The sequence below is a fragment of the Colossoma macropomum genome, unplaced genomic scaffold, assembly GCF_904425465.1.
Source record: "Colossoma macropomum unplaced genomic scaffold, Colossoma_macropomum, whole genome shotgun sequence".
NCBI classification, from domain to species: domain Eukaryota; kingdom Metazoa; phylum Chordata; class Actinopteri; order Characiformes; family Serrasalmidae; genus Colossoma; species Colossoma macropomum.
This window is the reverse complement of record NW_023494799.1, coordinates 39,116,536-39,143,260: the sequence shown is the minus strand read 5'-3', so window position 1 is coordinate 39,143,260 and position 26,725 is coordinate 39,116,536. Positions and strand designations below refer to the sequence as shown.

The following is a 26,725-nucleotide window of genomic DNA, read 5'->3' as shown; positions in this document are numbered from 1 at the left end:
GTCACGGCCAGAAGCAGCGCCGCCCCAGCCCCCTTACATCTGTCTGCCCCAAAACTACACAGCGCAAACATGGGCTTACTTTGTACCACAACGTATGCTACAGCTACACTGGCTGCCTCTACGAACAAAACCGAGAAAACGGAGGAAAAAAGCCTCTTGCCATCTCGACCGGCCACGAGGATAATACACTGGCTCCCCCACAGTACATTAATTTCATTTAGCACGCGCTCACTGTGCAGGATAAATTGATTTCACTTTGTTTGGTTTTGACAGCCATGTTTATTGTGCAATGAAATGTAGTGTGGCGTGGGGCTGACAGTATCCATCAACGCGGGGCAATCTGCTGACTGCCGGGGCCAGATGAAGGCATTCATTACCCCACCAGCTCGGTGCGCCCCTCTCCTTCTTCTCCCCGGCTCTGGCTCTTTCAGCATCCACTGGCGGGGGGGAGAGAGATGGCTGCCTCTAATTTATGACGTTCCCTGCCAATGTCATTACTTTACCACTGACACTGATTCAGCAATTTATATACTGGCATGCATGTCGATATGGGCAGAGGTGAACGGCTTATGAGTGCCGGCGCTCATACTGGGGAAACATGACAACGTGTGCTACTAGCAGCGAAAGAGAAAATAGTCCTCGCTGCTGCATTTCGTTTGCTTGTAGAGGCTCTTGGAGATGAGTTCTGAGGGTCTGGTGATACTCAAGCTAGCAAATTAGTTTGTAGTAATTTCTAGGCTTCATTTTTAGTTTCTAGTAATGACTAAATAATACATTTTTACAGTTAATAGCTGAAAATTAAGCCTGTACTTTTAAGGGATTAACTAGGGATGGCCCAAATAATTTAAACACTCCAGTATTATTTTGTTATGTTTAAAGTAATTTCCTTATATAGGATTCAGAAGCTCCTTAAAGCTTAAACAAAGAGATACTGCCAAACACATTAACTCATTTAGCTACAGTTTTGACTGTTAAACAACATTTAGGTGAAGAAGCTGAACATGTCCTCAGTCACTCATTTACCTGCTGTGGGGCTGCGAGACGGAGATAAACATATATACCAATACTGGGTAAATTTATATGAGTTTAGTATAAAACAAGGTTTCAATCCTGAATGAGATGAATGTTGACCAATCAAAGTTATTTAACTTATTATGGATTTGAACTCGGGCCGCTAGGTTAACAGTAGCAGATGAGCTTAGCTTTTCATTCAGCTAAACTGATACAGCCGAACAAAGAATCTCCTTATCTGACATAACGTTGCAGCACATCTGCCTCTCTATAATCTGGGATTTCAGTCATAACAAGGGACTGTACAACACTAAACCAATTAAACACACTTAAATTTATTTATTTATTTAAATTTATTATGAAATATAAACATTGTTTTTAAGCGTAGTATTGAGGAGGAGTATTTGAGTACCAACAAGTATATGAAGCTATTAAAATGCTGTTCAGGACAGCCCTAGGGTCAGTGCTTAGAAGTCATGTTACTTCCATTTTACTACGAAATTTAAAACTAATTATGTAATTACATTATGTTACATTACATTATTTTACATTATGAACTGACAGGTTCTTGTTTATGCTTTTCACTTTTAAAATTAACATTTGAATTCATAATAAAATGCCTCCTAATATCGTCTGCTTACAAACACAAATGTGGTATTAAAGCTTAGAATCTGCACTTTCAGAAGAATTTCTCTGCTTGTTCATTGAGCTATGAGTGAGAAATAATAAATACCAGACTACAGCTTGCTTTTGTTATCAGTAAGGTTAACCCCCTCCACTCTGCGCACTGGTACTCTGAAAGGACAGCCCCACTATCTGACACGGGTGGTCTCCAACAACCCAAACTTTCCTGCCTCGTCACACTCACAATCGCGCCTTAATCAGAAGCAGCCAAGGAGCTGGCAGCCGGGTCAGACCCACAGAGCGTCACTCTGCGTCTACAACACGCAGTTTACTGTTACCTGCCATTGTTTTCTGTTGTTATTGTTTAGTAAAAGAGAAGAGGCACACCTCTGACATCTACAAATTAGCATTAATTGATTTTTCTTCCCGGCCGACATTTTAAAGAATTAGCTAGTTAGGCGCGTGATTGTGTAAATAAATACAGATGTTCAGAGATGCCGTGGGGAGAACCCCTGGAGTGTGCAGTGAGGAGAGAAGCTGTTGGGGGGGGCTGATTTCTAATAGGCTTTACTTTGATTTATGAAGCACTGTGCTCTAAGTGGTAGAGCAACGCTAGAATCACCATTTCATTTTTCTGTTTGGGTGAACACAAGGGACAGCAAAGTGCGGACTGAGTGAGCTACACACACACGCAGAGAGAAAGAGAGAGAGAGAGAGAGAGAGGGGGAGAGAAAGAGAGAGTGAGAGAGAGCAAAAGAAAGACAAGAGCCCAGCGGCCCAGCACACACCTGTCTGCAGCAGGCCTGGACCTGACAGAGTGTGGAACAGAGCCAACAGGTTCAGCCTCTTCGCTGAGGGCCGTTCTTTTGTTTAGAGGGTACAAGCACACACACACACACACACACACACACACACACACACACACACACACACACACACACACACGGACTGTCGTACATGAATCCGCTCTCAATGCTTCACTCTGCTGAACGAGCAACAATCACGCGAACCTGCCGGGCCTTCTGCGCTGGATCCAATCAGAAAAAGAAACGCCTCTCCATAAAGATATTTGAGCAGGCACAATGGAGGCTCTGGAGGATCAGCAGCGGCTTAATGCGCACAGCCAGATACAGGCCACAATACTCAGCTCCCCATTCACAGAACTGCTCATATTCTGCTAATTAAACCATTACAAAATACATGTGATCTAAGCCCCCTACTTCAACATGCCAGTCTCGTATTTTTTTTTCTTTTCTTCCAGCTGGATGCTTGGAATTCTGCAGCATGTGTGCATGTGAGAGCAAGTGCATGGGGACAAATGCTTAGCGTGTTACGACTTGCTTCTGCCAACTATTATTTCTGTCTTGCGTCTCACCTTGGATGTCAACGCAGCTTTTTGAAGTGGGGGCAATGCTAAATTCCTTTTCACATTTCACCATTTCACGGAGAATCAATAAAAGGGGACCTGGCCTGGCTTGTGTCCTCCTCTAAACTGAAAACAAAACCAGAGATCTGAGATCCAGCAGTGGGAATGCTGAGGACGCATACACACAGGAATACCCATCCTCTGTTTTGTCTGATAAATTCAATTAAACTAAAACGTCTTACAAACTGGCAAATCTTAACATCATCTTCCAAAAAAGTAGATTTATGAGATATTTATTTTCCTTGTCATTTAATAGAGACCTAAAACTGACAACACCTATGTAAACAATTAAAGTTTTGGTGCTTTTAATGTCTCTCATCACAAAAAAAGAGCTGTAGACTGGTAAATTCCCATGATGCGTTTTCTTTTACAGAAGCAGAAAGAAACAATAATAACTCAAAATAAATGTCTCGTAATAAGGCAATGACAGCCGTCAGCTACCACACTAAACTAATAAATAATTAAAACAACACGGTCCAGGCCTGTTTCAATTGACTGCATGTTATGGAGTCAGCTGGCAGTTTCTGCTTAACCAGTCGCTCCCTGTTTTCATTTTGGCTGATACTGTCACAAAAGTGGGCTTGGATTACCCTGGTTTCCTGCCCTATGGAATCCCTCAACACCCCCTTTGTTCTGCCAAGACCTCTGTCTGACAGAGGCAGCACGAACAACTGTGCGACCCAAAGCGAGTCATATGCCGCCATATGTGAATGAACAAAGGGCCCATGCTGAAGCCCATTGCGGTATTTGTTAATGTTTTTCATCTGAGCTTAAAAAGACCTAATGACTCTGTGGCGGGCTGATGCATGTGGCTCGCGGCTTTTTCGCAAAATGAAGGAAATTCTATCTATTTCCATACCCTGGCCGCTATTTTCCAGCGTTCCTCCTCTCGTTAGAGCTTTGGCAGCTGTTAATTTGGTTGCCTGCATGCTTCGCAAATATTAGTTTAAGCAACCTAAAGCTTTCTGCACTTTATGGCGACGACAGAGGGCCGCTTTACGCCCCCGGGACCCTTTTTCAATGCAACGCTTCTTTCTTGCAGGCCAGGCCTCGACACACTGAAGCGCTCTGCTGTTATGGGTGTAGCGAGATTCGCTCAGTAATTTTCCTCTGGTTAGAAAAGCAGTGACTGTACGTTCCCCCCAGCTATGTTATGTCACACCCAAGCGGGTCGTAACGGAATCGAATTCTCTGGGAGTCGGTGGCTGGTCATTTGATAAATCATTTGATATCCACAACGTGAACTCCAACCTGAAGATGCCTGGTCAAGTGTCCCGCCACTGTTACCAATACTTCCAAATAAGGTAAATTAATTAACTCATAATAACAACAATCCCACGTTCCTTCCCATTTGTCCCCTGCTAAGTGAAACTCTGAGCTTACATTCTTTTAGGAGGAGTGGAATTTGTTTGGTTTGGTTCATCAGAAAGGTTCCAAACACACGAACACCAAAGTAAACAAACTCCATGTTTCCCTGCACATAAACAAGTTTCGGTTGTAAAAAGAGACTTTTTAATGTGGGGAGCATCACTATAAAGTGGCGTTCGCATCTCTTCGTGTGTTTTGGCTATGAGGGGCTGGGTGAGGAGATGAAATGGGGAGAGCCCTGGTGAGCTCAGAGCCCTGGCCATCCACCCTCTCCTCCTGGGAACAGGAACCCTCCGTAGCCTCTGTCTGCCCGCCACTAATCCTGTCCCAGATGGGAACTTGCCGTAAACAGGCGCTTGCCTTCGCCTTTCCCTCGCCCCCTCGTCCACATTAAATGCTCGCTGCCTGCCGTGCCCCCCAAATCTGTTCCTGACTCCATCTGAGCTCACAGAAGAAGAGTTCCAACCCAGAGAAGAATCTGTGGCCCTGGATGTCCAGAGACATGAGGGTGGGACAGTCCAGCTAACAGAGAAAATCCCAACAGGACAAAAATGCTGCCATTTGTTTTGGATCCAGTCACTGTAAATTGCTTAATTAACCCTTAGAAGTTATTAGTCATGTTGCTGTAGTATTTACATGTAACATAACTATAAAAATTAATAAATAGTTATAATTGTTTTCAATATTATACATTTTCTTTTGATTTAATCGACAGGTTTGTGTGTGTTTATAACGTTCTGTTTGTTTCAGACCAAATCATGACAAAAATGTAAACAATGTTCTTTTTTTTCTTTCTATAAACCAAGACTGTATGCACAACAGTAACTTTTCATCAAATTCAAATCATAATAAAATATTTCCTTTTGTACATAAAACACAAATTTGGTATTGACTGAAAGCTCTGTGAATAATAATAAACATAAAATGATGAAATGCTTTCGCTACAGCCAGCGATAACTGCAACTTCTGAGGGTTAAGACAGCACATAATAAACGCTGGCGTACGTGAAGCTGCTCACTATGTGCATGAAAAAAATCCAATTGTACTCGTCCATTTTTTCCCCCTTTGGTATGTTTCAAGCCTCTGGGCCATCATAAAAAGGCTGAGAAGAATTCATACTATTCTCATAATGTGCTTTTGAATATTGTCTTATTCATTTCTCCCCTTATGTCTTGACTCAAAAGTGCCATGGTAACTGTTAAAAATATTTACGCTGCACAAACACTGGTGCACATGAACGTTCCTCGCCGCTGTTGACTCAGGACCACAAAAGGGGATGACGCTTTGTCATGCAAGTGCTATCAGAAGTTACACCTCCTCGTCCTGCACCTCAAACAGGCAGTGGTAGCAGAGGCCAAGCCTGGAGACGGGCCAGCTTTGACCTCCAGCCTGTCCTCTACACACCTAGCTGTGAACACCTTCAAACGTAGCTCAGTAGCCCGCCATGCACACACTCACACACACATACACATGAACGTATACACAAACATGCCCCTCTTAGCTCACACTGGCATGGAGTGAGCATCCACTGTGGGAGCCAGTAGGCTTGAGAAAAACCGACCCAACCCAGCCTGGCTTTCTTACTCACACTCGCTCTGTAATTTTGACAGAAATGAGGGCTCAGAAAAAAGAAACGTGCAGGGTGAGAGAACTTGAAAGCCATGGATGGTTGCATCTGACTCAAAACATACACTGCATCTGATAGCTTTGATAAGGATTGTCCAAAACATAGAAATAAACGGGAAAACATAACATTTCAAGACTTGTACAAAGAGCTTGGCAAGAAAGCTTACCGTCAAGATCCTCTGGCCTGGTTAGGTCAATGACTCTTTGCCCAATCTTGCCATCTTCTCCCAGCTTTCCCAGATGATGGCCCAAACTTTCAAAATGAGCTCTCTCCTGCACACAACAAGAAAAAAGATAATGAATAAGAAAGTCAAGCTATATTAGTAACTTATTTTGACGCTATCTTTTTTTTTTTAAAAAAAGCGTTTTTGAAGTGTTTATTCTTTTACACCATTTACAAATTGCAGCTGTGCTTTACAGTTTGTGAATATTTCATGACGAATGGCCTGATAAAAGTAATAATAGTCTAAAATTACTCATAAAATCCTTTTATAGATTCAGCTTTTTCCCCCTTCTCCTGTAAAGTCACCAAAGTTTTTTGTTACGACAATGATGATTCATCTCTGAACTTTCTACAGAGGAAAAACATCATTAGGATTAATTCAGCATATTATACAACTTTACCTGCACACAAAATATTAATCATTACATGTGTATGTATTCTAAGCACAAATAAAAGACACACTGTCCATCTGCGGGTTTTGACATGCTCAAGTCATTTCCCCTTTATCATCTATGTATTCATTCACTCCCTTCTTCTGTGGGGACTTGTGCAGATAACAGTCAGGAACACTAAAAGCTCTCACTGGTAAAAAAAAAGGCTTTAAAACAACACGGCAAAGGATCTTGTGCACACAATGGGGCTTGGGACCTCTAGCAAAGCACTCAGACTTCTTTTTTTCCTTCCCCCTTCCCCTATAATCTTTGCCGTGTGCTCGCGTCTGTCTTGGGCATCCTGAGCTCCCTGCCTATCATTTATTCAGAGCATGTGCTTTAAAGAATACACCGTGTTTTCCCTTTTGTTGTGTTGCTTTCTGCTCAGATTAAACTTGGCATCATGTCGTATTTGACACACAATGAAACCCTGTCATTCATGCGCCGGAGCGACAATATTAAATGTCATGTCCGCGCGTACTGACGGAATAAAATAACAGCTTTCGGGGGGCCCCTTCTGAATAGTCGCCGCACATTACACTTAATGTATTATGCAGAGGAAGAGGGGCCGACCGCTGCTCGGGCCCCATTGTTAAATGACCTAGTTCTGCCGGGAGTGCGCCGGGGCATTAGCAGAGCCGTTGCTTCTTCTCTAAAGACCTGAGGAGGAGATGGACACTTCCACTCGGCATGATACAAATAATCTCTCCCTCTCCGACGGCTCAAAGGCGGTGGAAAAGTGGCGTGCTTCTGGCAATTCAGCCTAAGAGCATTTGTTTTACTCCCAGGGAGAAGCCATTCGATTCATGGCCAAAAAGGTGCAATGGCCTGTCTTTCTTCCTCAGCCCCCCTCCGGCCCCCCTCTTCTCTCCCGAGAACACCTATCATGCACGTTTTGAACGGACACCCAGGTGGGCTCCCAGCACAATGCTAACAGCTCTTCATGCACACACGGGAAGAAACAGACACCGACGTGCACATTAATCTTTCAGCTGCCAAAATCTGACTGTTTCGCTCATTTGTTTGTTTACACCTCTTTATCGTACAAAACCCACCAGGGAGCCGGCGTGGTGGGGTTGTTTTTTTACGCAGCAAAAGATTATTACCCGAGCTCGAGTCATAACAGTCCATTGTGACAGCGGTTCTGCTAGGATGGAGCTGTTACATCTGCTATACTTTCAAACACACTTTCGGTGCAACTCAAGATGTTTAAAAAGTAAAGATAACAGAACGCAGTCCTCTGATACTGTGTGTATTTTTTGGACTTGAGAACGTGTACTTGCAAACGAAGACTTTTGTTCATGCACTAAGGCCCACTAGGATAAAAAAATATTACTTCAATTAAACTCTTAAGCCATCTGTGCACTCCAGTCCTCTGCATGTTTCTATTTTTATTTATTTAGAAACTGAATTGCAAAAAAAACTAAAGCCCGAATCAGTTTGTGTGTGTGTGAACAGCAATTTCCCATCACGCTTGAAGGAACAATCATTATTTATGGCCATCAGATGTACAATTAACCGATACCTGCTTATAGGTTCTCATTAGGAACTGCCTGTCTTGACCATGCTTTGCTTACTTAAGTGTTTTCTAATTATGATATACGCGGCAGTTCCCACTGGCCCCGGGCGGCTTTGCAAAGACAAGATGGAGCGCCACGCTCTGCTCACAGTGCCTCGCTCTGTGTGAAGCCTCCTACGCCACTGTATTCATCACCAGACCGCATTATTGCACTTAATGAAAGGAGCACACAGCCCCCGATGACAAATTGACGGATGCGCGATTAGTTGGACAAGGAACCGGCGATGCACGGTGGATGCTTTGCCGAGGGAAAGGATGGACAACGGGAGTTTGTGTATGTGTGTGTGTGTGTGCGCATAGCAAGGGGGGGGGCTGTAATAAATTAGCTGCTTCTTCCCTCCCCCACGCTCAGCTGGCCCTCTCTGATCAATCAAGTGCTTTTATAAACTCATGATCATTAAGCATCATGTAGGACCTGAGATGGAAAAAGAACAAGCGCCATCCATCACAGAGTTTCATTAATAACTGCCTGAGCGCTAAACTTTCCCCGCTGCACAGAGAAATAATTAAAGAACAAGTCAACAGGGAGCAATTGTACATGAAGGAGATTACATCTTTATCTCCGCACCTCGGACTCGTCAGTCCATTTAACCAGAGCACAGAGCTGGTTCAGTCGTGACTGCAGGATTACAACTACCCGGAGACAACTGGAGCTCCTGTCTTCAGTCTGGTTAGGGTGCATTAAAGAGAATGCAATCGAGGGAGTGCTCCAGGACAGTGCAAACGAACATTAGACTAAATGTGCATTGCCTGAGCAAACTGTATTTCCATTAAATTTTACACACTATGTTTTATATACTTATTGGTTATAACTAGTGTAATTTATGTTGCAGCATTAGTATTATAGTAAAAATTGCAGAAATAATTTATACGCACAACATCAGACTTTTTGTTCGAAGGCTAAAGAAAAAAAAACTATCAAACTATCGTAACTTTACTACTGGCTGCATCAAGCGGCGTGATAAATTAATGGCATTTTTATTATTTTATGGTGTCATTAAATTTTTACTGATCACTCAGCCACAGAAGAGCAATAAAGGACGTACAGTATCCTGGGACGGGCCTGTCCAGCCAGGCAGATAGTCAAGCCCACAGCTCTGTAACCAGCATGCTATAAAGGATATTTATAATGTGCATTACACCAGCAAGATGGCAGAAACTCCACCTCTTCACGAGTGAAAAAAGAGACAAGAAACTGAGGGAGAGTAGGAGAAGGCAAGAGGAAAGTAAAAACAAGAGTGAAAGAGATATAAAGAGAGAGAAAGAGAGGAAAAGCAAGTGAGAGAGAGAGAGAGAGAGAGAGAGAGAGATAGAAACAATATAAGAAAGAAAAGATGTCGTGGTACACTGTGCACCCCTCCCATCTTAACCGCGACTTCTCTGGCACACGGCTGGCTCTTCCCTCAAATGCGTTCAGCATGCAGCCCTTCCACCCCACATCTAAAATTATAGCCACACACTCCAAGGCTGAAGTGGAAAAAATACACCCACAATAATCCCCCCCCCTTTTTGAAATTTGGTTCCTGAACACGTTTTGTTTCGACAGTAAAATGGTTGCACGGTGAAGTAATGACACAGAATGGCAGAGCCGCTGGAACTTCTGAACGGCTGGACAGGGGCCAGCGCCGGGAGCCCGTGTCAGCACTGCAGCGTGTGCTTTAATCAGGCCAGCCGCAGAACATATGCCAGAGGACTCGCAGTGGCCTGGGGCTGGAGCGCATTGTGCCGGTGGCTAGTCTCTACTTATGCGTTGTGCTGCCGCACCGTGACGCTCGCCTTCTTCCAGTATAAATAGGCCCAGCCCAGGCCATATGGCCTCAGCTCACTCCAGCAGGGCCCATCCAAGCTCCAGATAATGCCAATTGTGAGGCAATTTTAGGCCTCACCTTAGGTCACCATGTCCACCGTGTCTTTGAAAGACAGAAAAAGAAAATACAAACTTAATTTATTTCTCTGGTCACTTAAAGCAACCACAGAACGGCAGCCGAAGTATCGATGCGTTTGAGCATAAATGAATGACCTTGACAAGCACAAAAGAGTGGAGTTTAGTAATTCGCTTTTGTTGTTGCCCAGGTGCATGAGGCTAATATCATGACAGGCAGAATGAAAAGGACACAAACGATAAAGTATATGACAGCCCACTGCATAACTGTTCATGTCACGTCCTTGCCTTTGCGCTGAAAGCAGAGAATGCAGTATTATTGCCTCCACACCTGGTTGAGAGTTCGACGAGCACCGTGGCAGATAATGGAGGGCTTTGTAAGGACCGTGGCAAGGAGTGCCGACAGAACAGAAACAGCAAGTCGCTGCTTTCAGCCTCCCTGAAAGCCTGCGGTAGTCCTCAGCCTATGCACGCTGCTTAAGCGAAGTAACTTTGCTCCGACATCCATTTCTCCCCTCGTATGCTTTTAATTTCTATTGTAACTAATCGCCATGTTATTTATAACCATGTAGCTTTCCAGTAGTCTCTCGTCTGGCCTTAAGCATATGTACTAGTGTGGTAAGCTTGGAGCTCCTTTCATGTGGTCTTTGGACCTTTCTCCACGAATCAGCCCTCCATGCTCCAGAATCCCAGGCTGGTGGTGCAGGCAGTAGGCAGAAAGGACTGAGGCCAAGCCCTGCCTCTATAGGTCAACACTTAATCCCAGAATAATGTTTCTGGGCTTCGGCCTCCAGTTCCCAGGGAAGCTAGGGAATCAGTCACGTTTATGTTGAGAAGAGGGGCAGGGCTGCTTCTCACTCCAATCAGGCAGCGAAACTGTACTGGCACGTCACAGAGAGAGAGAACCCTGGCTGTGGCATGATGAGCTTTTATGAGCTTTCACTTTCCAGCTTGCTTTCTATTTGGAGCGAGGGGATTCTGCAGCCAGTAATGCTATGATTGTGCATCGGGCTGACAACTTCGACTCGTTTATAGAGAGGGAACAAGAAAAAAAAGAAAAAAAAACAACTTTCGCCCACAACATGTGACCTTTCAACTTTCATGGGGAAATGATCCGTTTTATTCATGGCCATCTCAGCTCTGTACGGTCTGTCTCCAGCTCTCTGTTTTCATTCCATGCTGCGTTGAGATCATTTGCTCAGGCTTTTTTATGGGCTTCCAGCTCTAAATGACCCTGAACTGTTCACTGAGTCCTCAAGGATCTGTTAAGAGGGACTTCACTTTCTTTCCCCTTATCGCACAATCCATTTACAATAATGGAACAACCCCAGAAGACAATCTAGACCACATGATCAGGGAGACAGAAGGGCCTTTATGCACCCATTCCGAGAGGATCTATCCCAATATGGCGGGGCATAAATGACCCATTGTGGCCTATTCTTTTGCCTGCTTTGTTGTGGGCTCTCTGCTGTAAGCAGAGCCGGGTAGGTCCAGAGCACAGGGGCTTGTTAGATTTTGGAACTGCGGCCCTGCTTCGGCTGTCTGTGATTTTACGCAGCCACAGTGCAAAATCGGGAGCCATCAGCGGGGAGTTGAGAGCTACTCATGTCTCGCTAAAGACACACAAAAAGGGGGCAAAAGTATTGTTTCAGATTCCAGTCTGGGACATGTGCCCACCCACACACATACACATAAGCCTGCAGCCTAAGTGAAAATGACCCTGTCTATTTTTATTGCGTGGCACATTCAAACAATTGGTCTAAAGCATTAATGTGAGCAATACTCAACAATGACATTTGCTGGCTATGGCCAGTGGCTAAGTGCTGCATATAATCAAATTTTGGACGGCCAAACCCATGTATGGCAGGATTTACTTATGTGGCCAAAAAAAAAAAAATTCCCAGGCTGGCAATTTCCAAGACAGCAGCAGAAAAAGGAGCAGAAAATTGCTTCCAGGGCTGCAGACCAGACAAGATTATACTCCTGGCCTTTGTGAGGGCCTGCCTGAATAGTACTCCAATGTACACACAGGGAAATGGGGCGCACGTTGGCTCCCACATCCAAAAGGTACTGAGTGAGGATTTTGAGGAGGGTGGGCAAAGCTCCATTTTGACTGTTGGAGGCCCTCTCCTCTGCGCTGGGAGGACAGTGAATGTTCCTGCTCATCAATAATGCAGAGGAGAGGAGGGGGTGGAGGGTGCAGACGCTCAATAGGTTAATACACTGGCCTTTCACCTTTTTGATTCCGGTTTGGGAAGTGTCAGCAGAGGAATACATTTTAGTTCCTCACCGTATGCTCTGCTCAACTGCATCAGCTGTTGGCTGATTAGCACTGAAAATATCAAACTTTAAAATCTCCTACAGCTATGAAGGTTTAAGAGCAATGGGGAACTTTCACTTTGATCGCTGAAAAATCAGACAAAACACGTTCAGGGTTTTTACAGAAGCAGACATGCTACTCGAGACAGGGATCATCACAATAGGACAGGAAGAGAAGACATAAATCAGCATCGTTCAGCTGCAAACCTCAAAATGGATCTTGAAAAGTATAACTGGCCATTCAGCGCTGTTCGACATAAAAGCATCAGAAAGGGAGATAAATAATAGAATAAAGTAATTGCCCTCCGCAGAAAATAATACATTTTAATAAATATTTGAGAAAAAGTAAATTGTGAGAGGGTCCATAAAAGCTTTTCTTTCTCTTATGGGAGAAAAGAGAGAAGAAAAAAGGACAAATAAAAAACAAGCGGGTAAACACGGTTCACTAAGACATGAATATTTTACGTGAGCACCTAGAGGACAGGAGCTATAAAGGCAGAGACTCTTTCACCTCAGAAGGCGGTGGTGAGAAAGAAAAAAGACGAGTGTCCACATATAGACAGGACGGCCTGAGAGAGAGGAGAGAGACTGAGAGAGAGAGAGGGAGAGGGTTGAGGGTCGCCGCATTGTGCTCTTCAGACACACTTTGTATTAAAAGATGAATTGATCCATCTGTAAGCAGCACTTAGCCCCACTCTCTGGCTCGGTCGTTACACTGGGATAAATCAATATTTAATATCCCCCTCCAACAGCCCCAGTAGATGATTTTAACCTCTCCTTAATCCCATTTACCTTACCTTTCCAGAATCGTCCATGCAAGCTTTCACTGTGATAAACTTCCAAACAGTCGACTGGGAGGCAGATATTAAAGCAGCGTCCAGTATTTATGTCAGGTGAGGCGATAAACTGAAATATTAATATTCTGAAACGGAGCAAAGTGAAGGCTTTTATCTGGGACGTCTGTAGGCCTTTTTCCACCGTTGGATCCAGGCAGCGGAGCGGCCAGCGCGTGGCACCCGAGCCCAGGCTGCAGCCCGTATGTTTTTAGATTCCGTTAGTGTTGCCTGGTGCTTCAAACTGTCTGCTGGGTTTAAGATGTCTATGAAGTGTTCTAAGGTTCTGAATTGCAGTGCAGGATAGAGAGTACTACAAAGTTTTCAAAGGCCTAAATGAGGTCTTACTGCTGCTTTCATTAGTAATTAGCTAAATGTGATGAAAAGAAAAAGAAAACACGTCAAGAAAACGTCTTGTGTCAAGCTTCAGTTTGCCAGAGACATCAATAAGCCTGTTTGACTGAGCAATAGGGCAAGGAGGAGCTGTCTTTATGATATCATCAGATTCAATGTCATTTTATCCAATTCGTCTTCAGCTTAAAGGTCATAAAGCTGCTGTTCACAGAGATGCCAATGACTGAGGAAGAGAGACAGTGAGAGATAGAGAGAGGGAGAGAGAGAAAAGGGAGGGGGCAGCAAAAAAACGATGCTTGATTGACTTAAAAAAAGGGGGGAGTCTTTGCGATGTGCTCAGTTACCTATGGCAACAATGATAACTCAAACATACCAGTCATATTTTCAGACTGATAGAGCGGCTAATTATTATTTGTTGTTGCCTCCTCTGCGCTGCCAAAGCCGGGCGGATCTCGCGCCACCGGCTTCCCAGAATTACTTGCCCTTACATCAAAGTCCTCCAGCGAAAGAACATTTAACTGCAAGCCTCATGTCTTTTTTTTAAAGCAGAGGCCTAAAAGATAACTTCGGGGCAGGGGGAGAGAGGTGCGGAGTGACGAGCTGCTTCTAAATGGATCTTCCCTCTGTTTAGGAAAACACAGCGCTTACCTGAGCTCCACACCTAAAGAAGTGGCTGAAAAGATGGGGCCTTGGCATAGGCTGGGAACAAAGCCGGAGTCAGACAAAAGAGGGGCAAAAAAGCGCTAAGCTTTACCTGCTAAGAACAATGCAGGCATAGGTGTGTACTGCCTGTTGACAAGTGTTCCTATTCAGCCATTGTTAAGAGTGAGGTATTCGTGTCATGTAGCGGCATATTCCTCTGGCTGGTTGACCATGAGCTAACCCCAGAGTTTGGGAGGTGTGGAGCAGGAGAATGAGTGGAAGGTGGAAAGGGTGTGGAGACGAGCAAGCGAGAGAGAGAGAGGGAGAGAGAGAGAGGGAGAGAGAGAGAGAGACACAGACACAGGTGCCGGCTATGCACTCACATACCATATCCACCTCTGTAGCAGGCGAACAAAGGCTCAAAAGACCTAGAAGAATAGCAGATAATACTGCAGCTTAAGCGCTACCTCCAAAAAACTCCCCTTATAATGCTACCCATATAAAACAGAGCATTGTGCTCAAGAAAATACGATTTTGGCTCTTGCAATGCTGCCGTGGGGTGTAAAGAAGAAAATTGCTATTGAGAAAAAGCAACAACAGCAGAATAAATGGCATTCTCCTGGGAATTCACTGATGACTAAAGGGATACTTAAGCTTTTAGCCAAATACTCATATTATCTGGTCTTAAGAGTGGAGGCTGAGCAATTGTGCTATAGTCTTGCCCTGTTTTGAGGACACATTTCAGCCTCTGCTGAGTGCTGTGCCACCCACACTGGGACACATGTCTTCAACCCATTTGCCCCTACTTCTCAAGTTGATTAAAAAATAGTCCCCCTTGCTTTTTTACATATACATTGACCTACTTTAAGATGTTGGTTGAAAGTAATCAGGTGCTAAAATATTAATGACACTCCACTCCCAGTTCCTGCCTGCTTCTCGCAGCCAACTGGCAATATGGCATCAATCAGATGGGAGTGGGTAGAGTTTTTTTCGTTCTTGATTGACTCATTGATTGAAGATATTTTTAAAGGGAATCCCTGGGAGTCTGTTTGCTCCTGGTACAAAGCGGGCCTGTCCCACACCGGGGGCCTGAGGAGGCTGCCTGTCTGCTTTAATTGGGCTGAGACATCACAGTTTGAACCCGCTCAGGGCAGCACCGGCGGACCGGCGGATGGCCCTTACACACACACACACATATGCAAACCTACTCTAACGCGCACAAACATGGGCTTGCACTATCGACCATGCCAATGTCAATCAAAAAGAGTCCTCTGGACCTCCATCAAAGACAAATTAGGTTTTTTTAAAGATCTTTTAAAAGCATAGTGGACAGAGGAGAACTTGTCCTCTATGTTCAGTTTCCTTTCTACTCTTAATGAAACACTGAAGTGGCCTTGTTCGGACACAAAGCGATGGTACATTCAAGAATAGGGCCTATTTAAAAAGTGGACACTGCTTATTTGATACTTCAAAAGGCACAAAGCATGGGAAAATAATAAGACATGGACAAAGACAGAAAGAGCAAAAAAGAGAAGAGAATGAACAGAAAGAGGCTCACCTTGTCAGTCCTGCAGTTGTTGAGACCCAGGCTGGACAGGGCAGAGAGCTTGGCCTCCATGCCCTGTTGGTGGTGCTGCAGCTGCTCCCGTTGGATCTGTTCCTTCATCTTCCTCGCCTCCTGGATGGCCTTCATCACCGCGTCCTGATCTCCGAACAGCGCCGTGGAGTTCAGGTTGGATAGGATGTCTAGGAGGGCATCACACATACACACGAGTTAGAAAGTAAGCAATCATAAAGTCAAAGGTAGAGCCTGTTTAGTGAAAGATACACTATGGGAGGTCTGGTTATCAGCTCTTCATATCTGTACATCCACCATGTGTTTACTGTACATGTGGCACACACGGAAAAATAAGGCAGCAATCTTGGTGTGTGTGACGCCTTTCTGTAATTAGTGGATCAAAGCGAGGTGAGGCTGGGTGGCAGTTAAAACTCGGAAATAGAACAAAAACAAACACCAAGTCTACGTTTAAGGTCTACGTTTAAACAAGAGAAGAAAGGAAATGAATCTAGTTCAACTAAATGGTCCCGATTTAATGAAAGACTGTTTTTAGCAAAGTTACTTGTAACTTCCGAAGAAGGCTTAATATGAGAGATGAAGCTGAGAGCTTTGAAAACAAATTGTCAGCGCCACCATCCGTCCCCCTTTACTAGGCTGGCTCTAATGGCAAGGTTTGAATGAGATTAAGCGATGTGGTTGTGTAAACAGCTCCATGTGCTCTGAGTGAGTTACAGTTTGGTGCAAGAGTGGTATCATACAACAAAGGATCAGGCCAGCGTAATGCCCATTCATAATTATGAACTAGGGCCCAATGATATGAACATTTGGTTACTGATACTGATTTTAAGGAGCTAAAAATTCCAGTTAATGATAAGAATTTGATCTTAGTTTGCTTATCAGTGCTTATCATTCACCAATGTCAAATTTTCTTAAATATGTATTAACAGCGGAAAAGTCTTAAATAACGTAAATATTGTAGGACAAGTGTGGGGCTTCCCAGCCTTTTGTTGTTTCCAATCATTCAGCTCATATTTACGGTGGCCAGATCATATCCACCACCCAGTGTATTGGTTTGATTATGAACATGAACATTATAAAGATGTCATTAATTTTAAATCCAAATTGGAAATATATACAAAGAGAAAAAAAGGCAAATGTTTTATACTGACAAAAAAGGGCACCTCCAGACGTGTAAGACCCTTACCTAGGGATGAGCCACGGCCCAGACTTCCGAGGGGGCTGGGGATGCTGCCACTCCTGGGCAGGCTGTTGGGGCTGCTCTTGCTGCCAGGGAACAAGCTGTGTGTGGGGGACGTGGGGGATTTGACCGGCTCAGCCGTCTTGGGCCGGGCAGAGAGGTTAAGGGGCTGAGTTCCCTCCTCCTGTAGATATGAGAAACACCGCTAAATAGAGAGAAGGCCCACAGAGAAACACCCCCCACCTTAGCCACAGAAAATAATGCTTCTGCGGCTAATACTGCAGATTAATTAGCCTAACTCCTCCAAGAGAAGGATTGTGCATTCATAGCCAGGCTCTGTGCCATGCTGAAGCTCCTCTGTGTAGCGAGGCCAGGCTTTGTTCAGACTAATTAAAGCACAGTGTGTCTCTCTCTGTACATCTCTATCTCCTCACCTGCTCTCAGCCTGAGAGACTACGGCGAACCACTAATGCGGTCCATTGTAAACAAAGCCTGTGAGGCGATTACAGTTGATAACGCTTGTTATCGGGGAATGATGTGTGGTAATAACACAGGACCGTGAACTGTGCGGGTGTTCCGTGAGTGTTTGATCATTAGGGTGAATGAGATACGACCATGAAGCACGGGCGAGCATAACAGGCACGACAAATAATAAGTGAATGAAGTATTATCCGTCCTGGACTAACTTTTGGCTGGACATTCATAAAAGACTGGGGTCTGACTCACCACCCCACCATAAAATAGCAATGGGCTGGCAGTTTCAATGATGTCACAAAGAATTTTATCTGTCGTCTTGTGTACTATGAACTGACTGGGTCTTAAGAACTCTTATTTGGCAGCGAGTTGCGCTGTCCAAACAGATGGGCCACATACTGAACACTGCCTCGAGCTTCTTGAAAATCTGACTGCCAACAACAGTTTGTCATTCAATTACCCTTTAAGTAGACAAACAAAACAGATTGCCAGTTAATTAAGCACAACATATCTGCATATGGAGCTAATGGTGCAAAAAGCAGTCTGTATCGTTGATCAACATGATTAAAAAGATTACGTGGCTCAAATAATGAATGTCATCTAAACAAATGGAATCAAATGAAGACAAATGAGCTCTGAGAAAGGTGGTGTCAGTGTCTTTGAGAATGTGCTTAGAGTAGAAATCATTCGAGTCTGGTCTTGGAGAGGCAGTGGGCTGGTGATGTGTATCGGCATTCTGCTGAAGCCATGTTCTAAAATCCTGGTGAAACCTGCTTTAGCCAAGCTGAGGATCCCAGCCCTACACACAATTGCTGCTCAGCATGCTGATTTATCCTCTGCTCTATTGTGATATTAAACTAAACTTTTCCAAATGTGCACATGTTTTAAGTTACAGCCACAGAGAGAAAAAAGATGATGTATATGGCTTCTAGTCAAAGCTGAGGGCTGGTGGCCTCCTGCCATGTACTGTAGCAGTCCTAATGTTGGTCTTACTTAAAAAAAAAAACACACACACAAAAAAGAAAGAGTCATCACCAAATTTCAACCTCATCGATATATATGGCCTATTATAAGCCTTTGACGTAATCTGGCTTGGTTCTCTCCACACTGGGCAGGATGAAGAGAGCGAAAAAAAGCAGTCCAACCACGTGTTCCTAATGACTCTCCGGGTGCACACAGAGCCATAGCAACCCTGTCCACAGAGTTCTGCATGAGGAAGCGAAGGCCTTGTAAAAGCCAGTACAGATTGATGGGCTCTGCGGAGAGGTGGCCTAGCTCTAGACGCTACAGTAACGCTACCTTCCACGGCTGATTTAGTTAAGCAGAAAGCTGGAGAGGACCGGGTCAAGCACCACTCCAGCAGGGGCCGTACCTTGACTTGGGTAAGGGGGCTGGAGGATCTCTTCTCGCTCTTGGGGCCCGGTGAGAGGGGCCCGGCCGAGTTGGGGGGCTGTGGCAGCGGCGGCATCTTGGCTCCTGGTGAGAGCTGCATGCTGGCCAGCTGGGCAGCGTACAGTTGCTGCAAGGAGGGAGAGAAAAACCCACAAGGCGTTAACATCCAAAGCCAGCCACCATTCAAAGCCCCTTTTTTCCCCTCTCCCTCTTCCTCTCTGTCTCTCCTTCACGTCTTCCTCTCTTTCCATCCTGGCACAGAAGCTCCATCAAAGATCTTAACTGTATATCAAAGCCCGAGCCTGAATCCAGAGAGAGAGACAGAAGCCCTGAAAACCGCACAGCAATGGCAAGGATACAAGACCAAGAGCCACTTCCCCCCCCACTTTTTTCCAGTCATCAGACAAAGTTTGCAGACTGAAGGCAAGCCTGTCCTGAGATCTGATTTCTCTCTCTTTTTCTCTCTTCCCGCGCTAGGCTCTCTCTGGTTTGGTCAGCTCAATTCTGAGTCTCATACGGCTCAGACACCTGAGCTGCCCTGCTACCAGACAGCACACGTACCATCACCCACAGTTACACAAACTCAGCCCAGTCAAGTTTCCATGACACACATTATCAAAGGCATTCATTAAGACAGAAACCCAGACAAAGAGAATTCATGTCACTTTGCTTATTTTCATTGGCTATGACTCCCAGGCCTCCTCTGGCATCAATTGTACAAATTAAGCAGGCGGGCTATGGGCTGCTAAACCTCGCAACGTCAATCACTTATCGGTGCAGCGTTGGGAATGTGCATTTAAGCGTTTTATATTTCTGTTAGGCTGATAGTCTGTCATATCCCATTGAGTATGATTTTTATTTTACCGGTCCAATTTTAGCCACACACCAGACAGAGGGAGGAGGGAAAAATAGCAGCATCATTGAAAATCAAACCACAGCAGTTCAAATAAAAAAAGAAATTAAAAAATGCAGCCAAACGCTAACCTGCACATACAGACAAAAGAGGCCCTTTTATGTCTTGCAGCATTAACAAAAGATTGTGAATAATTGCGCTTTGTTTCCGTGCTCTCCAGTGACAGAAAGGCTAGATGCACTTCTGTTAGCCCAGAGGCTATTATTGATTAGCTAGAAGGTAAATGGTTAAATTGGCATTTGTCTCCTGCAGTAAGTAGCAGGGGTTAGACTAAATAGCCCATGGTCCCCATGACCACCACAGACTCTGGCTTAAGAATCACTCCCTACTAGAGTTAAAATGCACTATTTAGTGCATTGGCTATTTTGTAGTTGAGTTTGAATTCAAGCAGTAAGTTTAACTCCCTTTATATTGCACAGAAATCGCTGCAAACGGACTTTTTTGTGGATTCCTGGCTAGCTAATTTGTTTTGCCTGCTATCTCCGACATTCATTTAAATTCTCTATCTAGTGACACAGTGTGAGAGGGCATACTGGTGAGAAAAGGAGAAAGAGAAGAGAGAAAAAGAAAGATAAAGACATAAACTACGGGAGCTATATTACGACAGCTTGCATGTCTTCTGGTTTTCACCGTCATCTCTCCGCCACAATTCTCGTTATTTTAGAGCACAAAAAAAAAACAACGATGGGGGTTTTAAAAAACGACCGAGCACGTCTGCCCTCTCTGCTCTCATTTCCTCTCCTGAGCAGACTGCATAAGGACTCCATTTGTCTGAAATGGAAAAAGTGGCACGCAGCATTAGTGGCTGCGCCCCACCTTAGCCAGTGAGACAGAAAAACCTGGGCCCAAGACAAAGCTCTTTGTGTCCGGCGTGTATCAGAAGATATAAACACGAAAACGCTCTCCGCTGCTGAAGTTAAACGCTTGCACATTAGCGGCCCACAAAGGGGTCATTCTTCTGGGAGGGAGGGGGGCAAGCGACGGCACATGGGCAGCGGAAATGGCGGCCTGATTAGGTTCACTCAGTGATAGCAGAGACTCCCCATGCCCAGAAAACAGAACAGTCTTTGTATTCCAAAGTCACAACTACAATTACTTTTTTTTTCAATAGGCTTCTAAACTAAATATCTAAACAACAGACCTTGCCATTACTGTATTTATGTAACGGATGATATCTTAAGAGTCTGTTTGTGTGTATGTGTTTGCAGTCTGTTGGGCAGATGTTTGTTAACAGTGTGGCTGCTGCGGATGGGTAAAAAGACCCTGACCTTGCATGGGAAGAACTTTATTGTTCCGGAAAAGCAGCATAATTGGCTTTTGATTCAAATTAGAGCCAGTCAGGCTGTTTTTTTGTGAGGCCTGATGCAACAGTGTGAGGATGTAAAGGCATGACACTGGGCGCTACAGTAGAGAGAGGCACCCGCACCCACTCCAAAGCTGCAGTCACACAAGAATGTTACATTTTGCATTGCCTTGTGAAACAGCTGTGACCAAGGCTGGACAAAAAGCATTGTTTCTTTTTGGTGTAGTTCGGTGCAAACTAGCTAACTTACTGTACAAATGCCTGCCCTTCAGGTCAGGTTAACACAGCCAAAGCAGTTGTGCTACTAGTCGACAATGCAAATTTGCTGGTGAAGTTCACCAAAACGGAACATGATGTGAAGTTTTACTCTGAAAGTCTGCAAAGCTAAACTATTCACTGCTGCAAAAACTGCAATGAAATGATTAATTTGGTCCACAAACTTTCATTGTGAAAGGCCAGTGTGACTGTTAGTGGACACTAACAGAATGAAAAGCAAGCATGACAGTAAGAGAGTGGATTTGAATTGAGAGCAAAAGAGCAAATGCAGGCTGCTGTATGGTTAGCTTGACTGGCGTGTGGAGGACACATGCCTAAATCCCTGGCTGAAGGGCAGGCGCAAGGCAGGGGCGGGGGCAGCCCCCAGTGGAGCCGCCGCCCTTCTGCTCTTCCCTACTGTCCAGCAAGGGCCTCCATGGCAGAAGGGGCTAGCGGTAATGAGGGTCATGCTGAAAGTCAATGGCCGGACAGGGAGCGGACAGGCGGGATGCTCTGGCTCTGTGCCCCGGGCACCTCAACACGGCTGAAATGAGAGGGATCAATTCTACACTTCACCACCAAACAACCCCAAAGCCCTGCCTTTAACCTCTTTCTCCATCTTCCTTAACAATCACAACTGCATCAACAGTCTTTCACATAGGAAACAACTGTGTTAGGCAGGAATTAGAAATAAATTACTTAAATTTTGCTGTAAGGCAACGAGTTTTAAAGTCACAATGCTCCTAGTGTTAGATTTTGACAGATGACGGATGAAAGATCCCATATTAAGCAGAGGTAGCTTTATAGAAGCACATCCTATTAATAATGTCATGGAAATTAACATAGTGCATGTTCCAGTGTGGAATTGTACGAGCGGATAAAAGTTTCCTTTCTCTTCTTTTCCACTGCTTTTCAAAGCCTGACTTTTCGGGCTCTCCCTTTTCCGGGAGCTGACGGCGTTCAGGGGTCCAGCCCTGTGACTTCTCTGGAGGATCCTGTTATGTCTACCCAGTTTCTTGAGACATGGACAAAAGACATGCACTTAATGGTCCTGCAGCAGCAATGCTGAGCCTATTCTTTCACCCCAGCTCACCCACACACTGTAGTGTAAGAGAAACAGTCATACAGCGCAGCAGAGAGCTATTACAGTGCGTGCTGAGGCTGTTAGCTCAAGGGAAAAAGGAGCCGGTTGGGACAGCGAGATTGGCCTGGAGAAAGAGAGAGAGAGATGCTGAGCTGCCCTCCGTGTGCAGTTTCAGTACAGCTTGCAGAGAAAGGCCTCGATCCACCCCAGTGACTCAGGTAATACCTTTGTCCACTTGAGCATTAAATGACTCTCTGCTCTACAGCTTAGTTAGAGAGAGAGAGAGAGAGAGAGTGAGAGAGTGAGAGAGTGAGAGAGAGATGGGGTGGGGGGGTAGTAAATGGGGCTTTTTCAATTCTTTTGCCTCACCTGCAGCCCTTACACCCCACATTCAGTGAACACTACCCCTTTCTCCCTTTCTCCCTCGCGCTCTCTCTCTCCCACACGAAGAGAACCCATCTCCTACATGGATTCCAAATGGGCGAGGTCTTAGCTCAAGGTCAGCCTGTTAGCCTCTGGTAATTAAAACCAACCCCTCTGGAGAGGAAAGAGGTTAAACGAGCAGCTGCACTCTTGCTGCCTGCCACAACATTATCTGCAGATTACCCCTACTCCAACCTTTTCCAATCTCAGGTGACTCTGCTGGGCACATCAGCATTGTGCTCAAACACCAGAGCCACTTTTCCATTCGAACATCGTGGGACTTTGCTTTGATCTACAGCTTCTCGGCCTAAAAGTAAGCAAAAATACAGTACTACGCACATCTTGTATGTCTTGAAGCACCTCTGAAAGTCTTTCGCGTCCTAATTTTAAGCTTTCAGCAGCAGGACGGACTAGAATGTTCAAGTGTGTAAAAAGGCGAATCTAAAAAAGTTACTAGAAAGTGACTTTGACCATGTGATCACACACGGAGGGCAAATAAGCCATCAGAAAAAGCAGATGCGGGTTTGTTCTTAAAGAGAAGGACAGACTGCACTGTGGCAGATGTTCAGAAATACAGTGGCAGATTTAGCAAAGCCCAGAGCTCCAAGCCATAATGGTGCATTACCCTCTCTCTCTCTCTCTCTCTCCCTCTCAAAGACCCCAGCCTGAACTCTATAAAAGTGAAAAGATCTCTACAGAAGACCATAGTTAGTCTGCCACATTAAAAAAAAAAAAACCTGAGCTTATGTTTATGTTTATGTATCTCTTCCTTATAGACACAGCTGAGTGCAAGTGAGAGAGTTATTGCTGCATGGTTGATTCTGCCATCAGGCCAGCAGTAGGGCGGCGGCTGCCCTGGTGCCCGTTTGCCACGCAGCTTGTCCAGGCTGAGTGCCCAGGGCTGCAAGGCTGACCCAGGCTGGCCCAGATGTCGGGAGGAGAAGCAGCGCGCTCTGCTGCACTGCGCCGATGCTTTCCAGTATGGTCCAACATCTGTTTCATCTGCTGGCACCCAACCTGCTCCCCCGTCTCCCCTCCCTCCCCATCTTCCCTTCTACTCCACCCCCTCCCCTCCCCTGTTCTCCTCAGCTTCTTGCTTTTTTTCTTCTGTCTGCCTTCGTTTTTGCTGTCCCACTGGGCGACAATGTCAGATTCCACATTTCCACATTTTTAAAAATTATTTCTTTATTTTTTATAATTTATTCTTTACTTTTTTACCACTCAGTTCACTTTTCACACTTCATATCTAAAATCTTAACTTTACAGCAGAAGGAAAAAATGAAAATGTACATATATATGTGCACTTACTAAGAAAATGTCTTGTGTATGTAACGTACCTGGAGGAATAAAACTGATTCTGATTCGTTTACTTCACTTGTTTCTTCCTCTGCCTCTCTCTTTCCCTCGTTTAACCGCATATGCGTCCATCTGTCCCTCGTTTCAACAACCTCATCTATCCAGATGCTGATCTTTCCATCCCATTACAGCCCCAGCATTGGGCTCCTAGAACCTCACTGCTTCTGGCTATCTCTCTGGAGCCAGAAACTCATGCACTTCTCCTCTCCTCTCCTCTCTTCTCTTCCTCAATCACCCCGACAGCTGTTCACCCTCATTTCTACGGCTCAAAGTCAACAGCACTTCCACTCGTCGTCGGATGTGGCAGCCAGCCCCTGCTCTCTCCTCACGTCCGGAACACGGAGACATCAGCATCCAAACAAAAGATAACACCCTGCTTCCTCTCTTTCCTTGCCGCCTGTTGAACATCTCCCCCGTCTCTTTGTCCACTGCAGCTTACCAGAACCCACTCTCTTTTTGTCCAGAGCTCCGAGCAGTTCCCTGTGTACCGGCCCATTTTGGCATTGTGTTTGTGTGTTGAGCTGAATGTGGCTCAGGGGCTGAGGCAGGTCTACTGTGAGCCATGAGAGACGCTGCTCCCGTTATGGACAGTGATTACAGTGTAAAAGCACACTAAAGTAAATCAACGTCCAAATACTATATGGCTAAAGAATGTGGGCAAGCTGTATGACTCGGAGAAAGGGAAGAACAAAGCTGCGGGGGATGAAGGGGAGAAAGAGAGAGAGAGAGAGAGAGAGAGAGAGAGAGAGAGAGAGAGAGAGAGAAAGCCGCCAGTAGACCCATTTGTGTTTGTGCCCTCTGATATGTGCTACAGGGAGGACCCAGATGTTCTGCTTTATCCAATGATGCTTACTTTAAAACTGCTTAAACCCTGAAGTCTGCTTCCAATGATAAAAACCAGGCCTCTCGCAAAGTTCACTTTGGATTTGTTTAGAGCCCCCTCCTCCAGTAAAACAGGAAAAACAATATATCAGGCAGAGAATGGCTTTAAGGAAATTGTTTTTTCCCCTTAGGCAATTGATGCAAGGTGATCTTGTGTGCCAGCAAATTAAGTGCCAATCCAAAGAGACAAAAAATAAAATGGAATTCTTTTGTGGAATTAGGATAATTCCTTTTAGGCTGCCCGAGCTGAGGGCTACGGGCCGGCCACAATTTCCAGCTGGAGGTGAGAGGTGTCAGTTTTAATAAGGAGGGGACATTCGGAGATGGGGCCATTGTTTCCCCACTTGGAGTCGCCTCGTCCTGAGCCCTGAATGAGCCTTAATGAAGAAAGGCACCCGGCCCGGAGAAATGGCTGGAGCTGTTTTTCTCCGGTGACTTGCAGACAAGGAGCAATCTGTCAGGGAAGCACTGAGTGAAATTACTCGCCGTGTAGGGATACGCAGTGACAGGGGGCTGTGTGTGTGTGGGTGGTGGGTGTGTGTGCACGCGTGTGTGTGAGTGTCTGAAGGAAGTGTATTGACAAGCAAATTACACTGAGACCGCCGGTCGCTTTCATTTCCTCCTGCAAGGACCAAAGCTAAAAAGGTTCGGTGTGTGGCAAAAAAATACATATGCATCCTGTACATACATATGTTTGGTTACCTCATGTTTAAAATGCTATTTGTTCCAAATAAAATAATATTTGTCCCAGAAAAAAACAGTTTTAGCATAACATCAAACTGGCGGTAAACTCTTTGTGTGGAGGAAGCCTGAAAAATAACACTAGGCTACTAAGGCTACTGTACAGAGGTGAAAGTATCACAGTCTGGGGATGTTTTCCCTGCAATGGTGTCAGTGATCTTGTGTCCATTCAGAGAATCAGGAACTCAGAAGTGTGCAAAGCCATTCTAGATGCAAACCTGCAGAAGTCTGCAAAGAAATTCCTCAAACGATACTGATCTGAAACACACCAGCTGCCTTTTAAAAGAATACTTTGCCAAAAAGAAAATTACAGTCTTGGAATGGTCTGTTTAAAATAAATGCCACTTGGTTTGACATTTTGTTTCTTAACACAATAAACGTTTATCTCCAAAACAAGTATCTCCAAAGTGAGTTTTTTTATTTATTACGTTTAATGTAAGGAAAATGTAATGTAAAGAGTTTTTTTGGCGCATTTCTATTGGTCCACTCATCATAAAATTTTCACACAATGTAAAGAGCAGCTGCTGTGCTTGAGTCCCTCTTCCTAGACGACTGAGCACATTACCACCACAGCATTATGGGAATTAATTCCTTTTCCAATCAGGGCGTGTTTTTCGGGTTCATATATTTCCCCAAACCTAAACTGAGCGAATGGGGGAAAATGATACCTTGCCAGACACAGATATTATGATTAGACTGAACGCAGTGAACCAATGGCGTGATGGGTAGGTGTGTCCCCTGGCACAGGAAGTGGGGTGCCTGCAGGTGAGGTCACACGCTTTGAACAGATCAGTGATGCATGAGGACTGAATGCTCGCTGATACTGCC

The 26,725-nt window shown here is 44.9% G+C and overlaps 1 protein-coding gene across 6 annotated transcripts in view; it reads right to left on the bottom strand.

The window, feature by feature from the left end:
- sox6 (SRY-box transcription factor 6) overlaps positions 1–26,725 on the bottom strand; it is a 163,359-nt gene that overhangs the window by 10,002 nt on the left and 126,632 nt on the right. For all 6 annotated transcript variants that reach the window (XM_036587021.1, XM_036587022.1, XM_036587024.1 and 3 more), the window contains 4 exons: positions 18,921–19,067; positions 17,081–17,258; positions 15,877–16,064; positions 6,223–6,328 (listed from right to left, as the gene is read on the bottom strand). In XM_036587021.1, the coding sequence (XP_036442914.1) occupies positions 6,223–6,328; positions 15,877–16,064; positions 17,081–17,258; positions 18,921–19,067 (619 nt within the window). The remainder of the gene's footprint in view (positions 1–6,222; positions 6,329–15,876; positions 16,065–17,080; positions 17,259–18,920; positions 19,068–26,725) is intronic.